This window comes from Notolepis coatsorum, assembly GCF_963971535.1.
Source record: "Notolepis coatsorum genome assembly, chromosome: 5".
NCBI lineage: Eukaryota > Metazoa > Chordata > Actinopteri > Aulopiformes > Paralepididae > Notolepis > Notolepis coatsorum.
In genome coordinates, this window is record NC_140169.1 from 132,854,284 (window position 1) to 132,866,173 (window position 11,890).

Consider the following 11,890-nt stretch of genomic DNA (forward strand, 5'->3'; position numbering starts at 1 on the left):
TTCACACAAAAAAAACTCTCATATCCTTTCAGAGATTAAGAAAACAACCAGATTTTCCATGTACTGTATTTGAAATCCTACAGTGGGCGTTCATCTACCCCAGGGGTTAGGACACACTTTTAAAAGCGGTAGTTGACTTTCTGGGAGATATTTAAGCAGCAATACATGAGAGGAAGTGCTATACTGTGCAATTCTGACCCTGCTGTGCTGCTGTCGTGAGCGCAAGGCTAAAGGCTATGTGCCATGGATCAGCACAGCAGTGCCAGAATCAGAGTATAGCATGACTTTTGAGTGTATTATTGCTATTATACCACCGTTTTATCAACAACATTGATTAAGTTATTAACAACAAATGCTTATTTGTCAGATGTTTTAGTGGTGTATAATGGAAAAACGTAGGCTAGGTTGCAAACTCATTAATATCTCTGTGATTGGGTGCAATGTATCCACAGAATGTAAATGAAGCTACGTTTTGAGGAAGTGCTAGGTTGAGATGTAGGTCCATCCAAAATATACCCAGAGTAGAACCCCTCCAAAAAAGAAACTACAGACAACTGCTGCATGAGCCCATAAAAGACCACTTAACTCTTCAATTCAAGTAAAAACAAGATCATCGCCCCTGTGGTGGAAGGCCATCTGGCTTCTTCCCTCTATACACGGCCCCATTGTCTACCTTTACCATCCCCACATTCCCCCTTGTCTAGTATGTCTACACCCCTTCCTAGCTCACCCTTCTCCAGCCCTCCCCAACCCCAATCCTCCTATCTCTCACCTGGCCACACCCCCTTTATCCTGGTATAAAGGTCTACATTAACCTTATTCTGGGAGCTCTCTGGGGATACGAGGCCTGTATCTTCATGGAGTCATCCACCATAACTCTTGATTTACTTGTATTTCAATACTCTGTTTGAGTTAAATAAATCTGTGTTAACTAAGTCTATATTTGACCGAGTACATTCTTAGCTCCGGCTAAATTCCTCCACACCCCAGAACTGGAGTGACACGGTTTCCGGTGCAAACGTTGTCCTCACCATCAGCTGTTTCTGGACGCGCTCGTTCTTCTCCGCCTCGGTGACACGGTTCTCCTCGTTGCGGTGGTCGTTGATGCCATCGGTCTGCAGGTCGGCGCTGTTCGTGCTGGCGTTCTCCTCGCTGTCGCTGTTGTCCTCTGTCGGGTCGTACATCGGGGGAGGAGGAGGGGGCGGGGGCGCCGTCATCACCATGTGAAGCTCCTCCTGGGTCTTCAACAGGTCATTCTGGGCCTCTCTGGCCTGGCGGGAGGGACGGAGAGAGAGAGAGAGAGAGAGAGAGAGAGAGAGAGAGAGAGAGAGAGAGAGAGAGAGAGAGAGAGAGAGAGGACATTAAAGGGGGCCTATTGTAAATATGTGCTGAACTGCTTTTCTGCAGTTCAGCTGTGACAAGAACCCTCCCTCTTGAAATTTGCCAATCAAAATTGCAGCCACAATTGCCGTAGCTAATAATGTATGTGCGTGTGAAGATTATATTGATAAAAGGCACATGTACAAGATGGTGGCTGACACGTAAATCTTCTCTTTTCAACCTAAAGTTTTACCTAAAATATGTTCCAGACAACATTTTTAACAACATATTATGATTGGTATGCTATTGCTGGATCTTGAATCATATTTGATCTGCAAAGTCTAGACTGAAAGATGGATTTGAAGTTCACTCGGTGGTACAAGCTTGCATGCCACAGCTAGGTGTACGATAATTATCGCATTTGTACGATAAAAGCAGCTCACTCGTTACAGGCATGGAAACAGCCCATTGAGAACAGAACTGAAACAGAGAGGTATAGAGGCTGCTAGAATGAGAACAGGACTGAAACAGAGAAGTATAGAGGCTGCTGGAATGAGAACAGGACTGAAACAGAGAAGTATAGAGGCTGCTAGAATGATAACAGGACTGAAACAGAGAAGTATAGAGGCTGCTAGAATGAGAACAGGACTGAAACAGAGAAGTATAGAGGCTGCTGGAATGAGAACAGGACTGAAACAGAGAAGTATAGAGGCTGCTAGAATGATAACAGGACTGAAACAGAGAAGTATAGAGGCTGCTAGAATGAGAACAGGACTGAAACAGAGGGGTATAGAGGCTGCTAGAATGAGAACAGGACTGAAACAGAGGGGTATAGAGGCTGCTAGAATGAGAACAGGACTGAAACAGAGCAGTATAGAGGCTGCTAGAATGAGAACAGGACTAAAACAGAGAAGTATAGAGGCTGCTAGAATGAGAACAGGACTGAAACAGAGAAGTATAGAGGCTGCTAGAATGAGAACAGGACTGAAACAAGGAAGTATAGAGGCTGCTAGAATGAGAACAGGACTGAAACAAGGAAGTATAGAGGCTGCTAGAATGAGAACAGGACTGAAACAGAGAAGTATAGAGGCTGCTAGAATGCATAATCTGAGTTTCAGCAAAAAGGGAATTCAAATACATGTTTAGGGATACCTCAAAGACCTATATTAACTTGTTGAAAAGGACTCAAATATGTGGCCTTTAAAACAGTGTGTGTGTTTTGACTGTCTCACCCTGTGTTGCCATGTGTCAGCCTCCTCCTCCTTGCATCTCTTGGCCTCCTCCAACAAGGCGATCTTGGCTGTGTGCTCCGCCAGCTCTGCAGCCTGAAGGAAAACAGGATAAAAAGCCATTATGAGAGGTTGTGAGGTGAAAAGTGAATTCTTAAGAACATTTCTGAATAGCCTCCAAGGAGATGGGGGTGCGTTCTGTCAAAGCGAACACAACAATGCAAGTGGCTTGTCTTTAAAGCGAGCGGTGCACCTGCTTTTGTTATGTTCCCAGTGTGTGTGTGTGTGTGTGTGCATGCGTGTGCGCGCGCGCGTGCGTGTGTGTGTGTGTGTGTGTGTGTGTGCTCGGTCTGAACCGTAAAGGACTGTGGAAACACTCGTACAAAGGCCCACGGGGGGATGCTGGGCCATAAATCACCCCTGCGAAAAGTACTCAACTGGGAAATGGGTCGCTCAATGAAAAAGACTTGACACTGTTAAATTCGCGACTCCATATAAAAAAAATTAAATAAACAACAACAACAACCCAATACTTTTGCACTCGCTGACACAAAAGGTGCGGCTATGGGTCGTGGAGAGTGTCTGGCCTGTATCTTCCCTATGAAAAACGGCTTCCATGTGTGACTGCCAGTAGCGGAAGGTGGAGAGAAACCCTCCAGCCGGCGTTTACTGTCAAGCTGTTAAACTGAAGGAGGGAACCAGGCTCAGTCCACAGTGGCACCCTGTGGGTGGTCTGGTCTGGAGCAGAGGGCAGGGTGGTTAGTCTGAAGTAATGGGGTGTGGTCCGGTTCAACATTACAAAGTGGTTTTGTCTGGAGTTGCATCGGCCTGACACTGCTCCGTGTGCGGTAGAACGTTCCACAATCAAGTGCCTGATACAAACCTTGGAAAAATAATATCTTAACATATTGTATAACAAAAAATAGTTTTAAGCATTTCTCTCATCTTGCACTTTTGAAGCTGTTTCGGGGAAAGTTACATAAAGCAGACCTTGAGTCGTTCAAAGACTTAAATGAACTCGATATGATTAAAACCATATCTGACCTGGTATAATGCAGAAGCTGGACAGAATGGGACCATATTAAAACCATATCTGACCTGGTATAATGCAGAAGCTGGACAGAATGGGACCATATTAAAACCATATCTGACCTGGTATAATGCAGAAGCTGGACAGAATGGGACCATATTAAAACCATATCTGACCTGGTATAATGCAGAAGCTGGACAGAATGGGACCATATTAAAACCATATCTGGCCTAGTCTCATGCAATCGATGGACAGGAAGGCAGAAACAGAAGCCGTGGGAGTAAACGAGAAGCTTCTACTGACCAGCTGTTCCTGGTCCTTGAGCTGGTCCTCAGCCTGGCGAGCCAGCTCCTCCTTGGCCAGCAGGGCAGCCTGGCGCTCTGTCTCCAGACGGGCCGCCTCATCCTCGGCTCTCCTGCGCTCGTGCTCCAGGGTGATGGCCCTCTGGACCTGCGCCTGCAGGTCTAAAAAAACAAAAACAAAGACAAAGGAACAGAGAAAGAGCCATGAGACGAATGAGCAAACGCGAGGGGGCGCTCATATTCTTAATTAAGGCATTTATGGGTCATAGCGTTCCATAGCGACATTTTGGCCAGCAAATAAGGTGATTGTACTCGACTAGAAGGCGTGGCACAACAAGTCATAGGTGTACACACAACAGAGTACAGCAACTTGCAATGGGCCTGGTCTACAAGATACACTACACCACTAAGATACCCACGACCACAACACCAGAGGGAGCTCCACAGATCCTGTTCAACCCAGATTCGGCTCAAACAAGGGACTAAACACGTTTCGCAAATATGCCACAACAATGTGGAACGCCCTACCCACGGCCGTAAAAAATAATGTGAATCCCTACCCTCCTTCAAAACCGCTCTCAAAGAGCACCTACGGGAGGCTGCAATTCGAAACTGGACCCGGTAAATGTTCTTTTCAGTCCGGGGGGAGTGTCACGGTCATTTGAGCCACTTTACAAGCTGTCCAGAATTGAAAAGACGTTCTTATTTTTGACTCTCGCTCTGCTTCAAATCAATCTTGCAAAGACAAAGATAATGTGGTAAATTCATCACTTGGATGTCATCCTGCCCACAGATACCATAGGTGCCTTGATCATTTTAACGCCGTCTGGCAAACGGAACCGGCACACTGCGGGACAGACTGCACGGACTACAACGTATAACATATGACATATATCATGCCAGTTAGGGTACCTTGTGTATAGACAGCACGTGTCTATACTGTTTACTATACTTACTTACTCATAGTATATATTCAGACTTTAATTCTTTATTGCCCATATTTATTGCATCATATAATATAACTCATCTGCACATTTGATTACACTGTTTACCTTCTCATATTCTTATATTCAGTTAATTATATTGTTTACACTGTTAATTTTGTCCACCTCATATTTCTTTATATTGAGATCAGATTTTATTGCCTATATTTATGTCTTTCTACTATTACCCTGTCCATACCTGTACCTCCCCTCCCCCTCCCCCCTCCCCATGCTGCTATATTATGCCCGAATTTCCCCAAGGGGATCAATAAAGGAATATCTTATTTTATCTTTTTTCTCCTTAGGCAGTCAGACTCACCAACAAATAAATAACCCAATGGCCTGCTACCCTCTGCCCACCACACACACATGCGCGCACACACACACACACACATGCGCGCACACACACACACACACACACACACACACACACACACACACACACACACACACACACACACACACACACACACACACACACACACACACACACACACACACACACACACACACACACAGAACTATGCACACACAAGCACACAAAGACATGAGAACAATCAAACACACACATAGGCACACCATTATCACTGCACTATGTTTGGATATTCATACAGTATTATATACTATATCCTCCCCATTATCACTGCACTATGTTTGGATAGTCATACTATGTCCACGCCATCATTACTGCATTATATGTTTGTATAGTTTCTATGCCGCTACTTATGCTACTACTTTGTGCTGCCTCTACTGCTTTGCTTTTACTGTATTCTATTTCATTTGATGCCTTATTTTCATTCTAAATAAGTGCAATTGCTGCCGTGAGGTCGAAAAAATAAGTGCTAGTAAAAAAATAAGCACTTCAACAGAATACAATAGTGAATTAGAATGATCCCAAGGCACTCTGAGGGAATCACCGGATTTGATGAGAATAACATGGTGGAGAGACAAGTAATTTTATATAAGATAAGATGATCCTTTATTAATCCCCTTGGGGAAATTCAGGTGTCAAAGCAGCATGAGGGGGGGGGGGGGTACAGGGGGGGGGGGGGATACAGAGCTTCAAAGTCCGATAATATACTATAAGATACAATATAAAAAGTACAAAATACAAGATAGTACAAGGTAAGTAGGTAGCAACAACAGTAGCAGCAGTGGCGGCAACAAAAGTGGTAACAGCAGTAAAGTGGCGGCACCACAAAAAAAACTATGAGCTGTGTGGACATATTAACAACAGTGTAGTATTATAGCAGGACAGAGACTGACTGTATATAAATAAATATGAGCAAATAAATAAATATATTTATGAGTACTGAAGACACTATAGCGGTATGAACGGAATTAACAGTGATGGACAGTGGACAGTGAGAGCAGTGAGATACAGTCTGCATGAAGGAAGCGGTACACAAGGAGGAAGCCTCAGACATGTATCAGCCTGACCGTTTATCGAATCGAATGCTAAAGGAACCATTAGGTTTATCTGAGATCTACTGTATGAAGTTACACATTGTTTATTGCTACTGTACCTGCAGACAGACAGACTGTAGTCAAAACAAACACGTCACAAACAAACATAATAATTTCCAGGGATCATGTTTTTCTGCTCCCAATCCGAGTAATTTAATATTGAGTATCTGCCAATACCGAGTCCCGGTCCGATATTTGTACTTTCCTAGATATTATAGCAGCACAGTGCACACTTCAAGTATATTCAAGTTGGTAAAAACCATTTCAATGTAGGTAAGGTATGCTTGGTAATTGAATAGTCCAGCTTAAAGAAAGAAAAAGGCACATCCATCACAGCTTTCCCTTAATGATTTTTCCCCCTAACAAATATCATCAGAATTTGATTGGGATATACCGATCAATACCGATCAATGGAAATATGCCGTGATCGGCTCCCGATTCCGATCTGTCCAAATAAATGTCCTTTCGTATTTCAGGCTTTGGCCGCTCAACCGATTTCACAACCGATTTCACAACCGATTTCCACCGTCCCTCCTTCACAAAGCATTTAACCACATGCACACATTCTGTACGTACACGCACGCACACACACAGGCACTATCCAGGTCGGGGTGACGGATGACTCACGGTCGTCGTTAACTCTTATGCCGTCCATAGCGTCGCTTCCCCCCCCCGTACCTTTCTCTGCCTTCTTGGTCTTCTCCTCAAACTGGTAGAGCCTCATCATCAGCTCCTGCTTCTCCTGCTCCATCTGCTCCTTCTCTTTCTCGATGGCCTCCCTTTTCTTCTTCTCGTTCTCCAGCTGGGCCCTGCAGATAAGACATGGCCGGCGTGAGACACAAAGGAGCGCTGACGTAGAGAGACACACACCGTGGTTACGGCCCCTCAAAACAACAGGTGGGGGGGGGGGGCAGACGGACACAGGGGCACATAAACACAGAACAAACGCGCACGCGCGCACACACTCACACACAAACGTTTGCCTATTCAATCTCTTTAGTCTTTGTAACATACAGTCCTCTAAGCCAGTGGTTCCCAACGTGGGGTCCAGGGACCCCCATGGGTCCCTGAGGGGGTTCCAGTGGGTCCCCAGCAAAATTGGTAATAGTTTAATTTCACGTATATATTCTTCACTAGAAGTGAGAGTGTATCAGAGTGACTATTCTGCTCTCTCCTCTGTTATATTTGAAATTTGAAATTTATTTGAAGGATAAACCCCTTGAGATATGCTATCTCGTTTTCGAGGGGGTCCTATCTCCACCTACAATTTAGACAGTTGTGGAATTCTGGATTAAATCATAATGTAACAACAAATATATTGTCATATTGTCCCTGGGGTCAAATCAAATGGAGTCATTGGCCAATTACATATCAATTACATATGAACTTGGGGGTCCTTGATATGAAAGGGTTTGAGAACCACGGCTTCAGGGGCTTCCGGGGGATCCCCGAAAAAATTGTGAATTTTAGTTGCACTAACAGTTCCTTCATTGGACGTTAGCACAATGAAAGGACGTATACAAATGACTATTCCGATTAGGTTTCACTCTCTCCTGTTGTCTCCACACGTGCAGACAACAGACATCTTCTCAGACGGTGGGCCCTGGGATTAGATGAAACAGGGGTCCATGGTCTATTATGTCTACATTTTGTGGTCCTTGAAGTGAAAGAGTTCATAGATCCTTGCATTTTTTGTTTATTGAACATCGTTGGTGGAAAAACCATACCAATTCAATATTATTCAATATAAAACATTTGTAAAGTGTTAAAAACACATGGGGATCTTTAGTCATCTAAATGACTATCACTTCCTCTAAGAACCTAAGGCTATTAATAATACTGGGTAATGTAATATGACATGGGAATCAAGTCTCAACACTCCTGCAACGATCACACACCTCTGGGCCAGATCATATCTATTCCAAATGTATTCCCAGATCTCGTTGGTTGGTACGCAACATGGAACCCCTGCGTTGAAGAAACCATATAACTCTATTCGAATACATTTATTTTGGAACAGCCCATGTATTTGCAGAGTGTGAATGTGATCTAGCACTCAACCTCTACTGTAAAATAAAAATTAAATTGGGGGTAAGTGATCGCCGAATCTCTTATGTTCATTAGTGAGTCTCTTGTCATATCGAAAGTTTCTTTTTCTTTTTTACTGTGAAATAGGCAAAAAGCTGCTCGGTTATTGAGGAGTACAAGACAAAGCAGCCATCTTGAATCATCGTTCATCTTGGAAATGATCAAACGATCATCCTGGATCCCTACATATACTGTGACTATTGTATTATCATTTACAGCTATTTTATTGTTGTTTCTGCCACTATTTTATGCTATTTCTATTGCTTCTATTCTATCCTATGCAAATCTGAAATCTGAATCTGTATTTAGCTGTGAATGAACACAACATCCATCACAGCTTTAGATAATAGGAGTTAGAAAACGTTGTTCCTCTGAAAACGTAAGACTGCGTCACACGGTTCTGTTTGGTCTGAGGCGATCGAGGAACAGATGAACTCACACGCCACTGTCTTTGTGAGGTGCTGGCACTCGTGGCGAGATTTAAACGAGAGTGAGATGAAATTAAATGGAATTACCCCCTGACTTTAATAGTTCTGTTTGCTTTCTTTATTAACTAACGTTTCAAAACCCTTGTATGCCTACAGTGGCCGGCCATGTCATCCAAAACGCCCCTCTGCTGTGTCATAGCCTTTCCTATAAGCTTTCCTGTTGTGAACTGGTGGTCTGTCGTGTGTGTGCATGTGCACGTGCGTGTGTGTGCATGTGCGTGCGTGTGTGTGTGTGTGTGTGTGTGTGTGTGTGTGTGTGTGTGTGTGTGTGTGTGTGTGTGTGTGTGTGTGTGTGTGTGTGTGTGTGTGTGTGTGTGTGTGTGTGTGTGTGTGTGTGTGTGTGTGTGTGTGTGTGTGTGTGTGTGTGTGTGTGTGTGTGTGTGACAGACATGAGGTATGCTCAGCCTTGTGTTACATCACTGTGTTTGAACAGCTGTGCAGGGCAGATACTGTCCCGATTGGCCAGCGCTGTAAGCAGCCACTATACCTTGTGGTGGCCCTGCTCGGTCATGTGACCAGGTCAGATGATTAGATCAGTAGCACTGTTCTGCCTGGAGAGACCAGAGTACTGTCCATGTGAGAACCAGGTCAGATGATTAGATCAGTAGCACTGTTCTGCCTGGAGAGACCAGAGTACTGTCCATGTGAGAACCAGGTCAGATGATTAGATCAGTAGCACTGTTCTGCCTGGAGAGACCAGAGTACTGTCTCACTGGCAGGTGTGATTGACATCACACTACTGTATGTATGAATACAATTAAAAATAAAAACATGATATGATGATGATGATGAGGTCGACCGATCCTCCGATACAGGGCCTCCAATACGGGGCCAATACAGATTATTGGTAAATCAAAGAGTCCGGCAAGCAATATTTGGGGTCACTATCCAATTGCGGTGATTGTGAACATTGTGTGTGAAAAATATATACTAACTTAAACCCTAAAAAGGCTGCCTTTTAAATAAACATTTGTTTATTAAGATTTGTAAAGCCTTCTATGTAAAACATAAAACATTTGAATAATATGCCTAAAAGTGAGTTTCCAGCCATTGACAAACAGAATGGACATTTTAAACAGACATACAGGTACTCCTACAAATTATTCTTACTAAGTCTTTAACACACAATTTTTTCTATGCTCTAGCTATAAAGTATGAGTTATGAGTATGAGCAATGTATACAATATTATCTCCATGACTTTATATATAGCCATTGAAGGACATAATTATATATAAAGTACCTCAGAATAAGAGTGCTGATTTGAGAACAATTTGGTCGTGTGATCTGCCCACTGATCTTGGATCAGTGCTGCTATACTCTGAAGAGAATCTTCATGCATATACACCCAGGCACAGTAGAATCTGTCTTCATACAATATGAAGTTATCTTGGATTTCTACTGTTTTGACCCTGTAACCTGTCTAGTATGTTGTATCACGTGCTGTTGTTATATATGATGAATGCGTTTTGGCTGTGCAACCAAATTTTCCATGGTGGGATAATAAAGCTTGACTTGACTGGACATGAAACCAGACACATTTTCCTCTCAAAGAGCACGTCTGTATTTCCATCATCATCATCATCATCATCATCATCATCATCATCATCATCATCATCATCATCATCATCAACAATTTATGTCCTCCGCGTGTTTCCGTACCTCTCCATCTGTTTCTGTTGCTTCTCCTCTCTGGCCTGGGCCTTCATCTGCTGGACCTCGATGGTGTCTGGCTTGCGGCGGCGCATGTACAGCTCGTGGTTGCCCATGCACAGCTGCAGGATCCGCTTGTTGATGCGCAGGCGAGGGGCGTAGAACACAAAGTCCTGAGAGAGCGGAGGGAGGGAGGGGGAAATAGTAGCAGGGCGACACAGAGATGGGGAGGGAGGGGGAAATAGTAGCAGGGCGACACAGAGATGGGGAGGGAGGGGGAAATAGTAGCAGGGCGACACAGAGATGGGGAGGGAGGGGGAAATAGTAGCAGGACGATACAGGGAAGGGGAAAGAGGAGGAAGAATGAACAAATCTAAGGTCAACCTATGTGTTTTGTTGCTCGTACATTACATTTGTATTGTTTCTCCCATCCCCCAATTTTGGCGTTATTCCATTTCCTTCCTGGTCGTTGTGCTGCCTGTCTGAGACCTGTTTGGCGAGGTGTTCTCGGCACTCCGGTGCGGTTCGTTTGAAAGTGTGAAAGCAACCACACCAAAAGCAGGAAAAGACCCAATTGGGCAGTTTTTGTTGACATTTCCCGTATGTTTACAAATGTGCAATGTTTCATCATCATAACGTTATTGTTTTCACATGTACTTTTTTCAGTTCCGATACCGAAACCCGAATTTGGATATCTGCCAATACAGACACTGAACCGATACCGATACTAGAGCTCCTTTTCCTTGAATAATAACTACTAATAACTATTTATTAACTAATAACTATTAACTAATTAACTATTATCATAATCTGTAAGGTTACATGAGGCTGTAATAAAGACATAGCAACTAGCAACTATACAAAAATGCATTACATTTAAATGTATTCCAAAAATATTTATTTTAACTGTAGGATGGATTAGCTGGATTAGCCTACTTACTCCTGGTAGTAATACAGTAGGCCTCCATAGTGCTGAATAAAGCTGGATTAGCCTACTTACTCCTGGTAGAAATACACCTCCATAGTGCTGAGTAAGGCTGGATTAGCCTACTTACTCCTGGTAGTAATAGGCCTCCATAGTGCTGAGTAAGGCTGGATTAGCCTATTTACTCCTGGAAACCTTACATCAGTATAAAAGGTCTGTTTAGTGCTCCCAGCTGAGCCACGAGCCATTGGGAGAAGTTTGCCTTTTTATCTGCATCGTCTACTAATTAGACGATTCATTTGACAACTAATTAGTTAGCTCAATTGTCCTGATCGTTGTAATAGTAGTATAGTAGTTTCATGTTTTATTTGTGAAAGCCAAGGTGGAGTTCACATTATATATTTTTG

The 11,890-nt window shown here is 43.5% G+C and overlaps 1 protein-coding gene across 1 annotated transcript in view; it reads right to left on the reverse strand.

Moving 5' to 3' along the window:
• ezrb (ezrin b) overlaps positions 1-11,890 on the reverse strand; it is a 49,648-nt gene that overhangs the window by 1,991 nt on the left and 35,767 nt on the right. The window contains exons 9-13 of the mRNA XM_084314528.1: positions 10,568-10,731; positions 7,010-7,140; positions 3,883-4,043; positions 2,553-2,645; positions 1,032-1,271 (exon numbers count right to left, since the gene is read on the reverse strand). Coding sequence (XP_084170654.1) covers positions 1,032-1,271; positions 2,553-2,645; positions 3,883-4,043; positions 7,010-7,140; positions 10,568-10,731 — 789 coding nt within the window. The remainder of the gene's footprint in view (positions 1-1,031; positions 1,272-2,552; positions 2,646-3,882; positions 4,044-7,009; positions 7,141-10,567; positions 10,732-11,890) is intronic.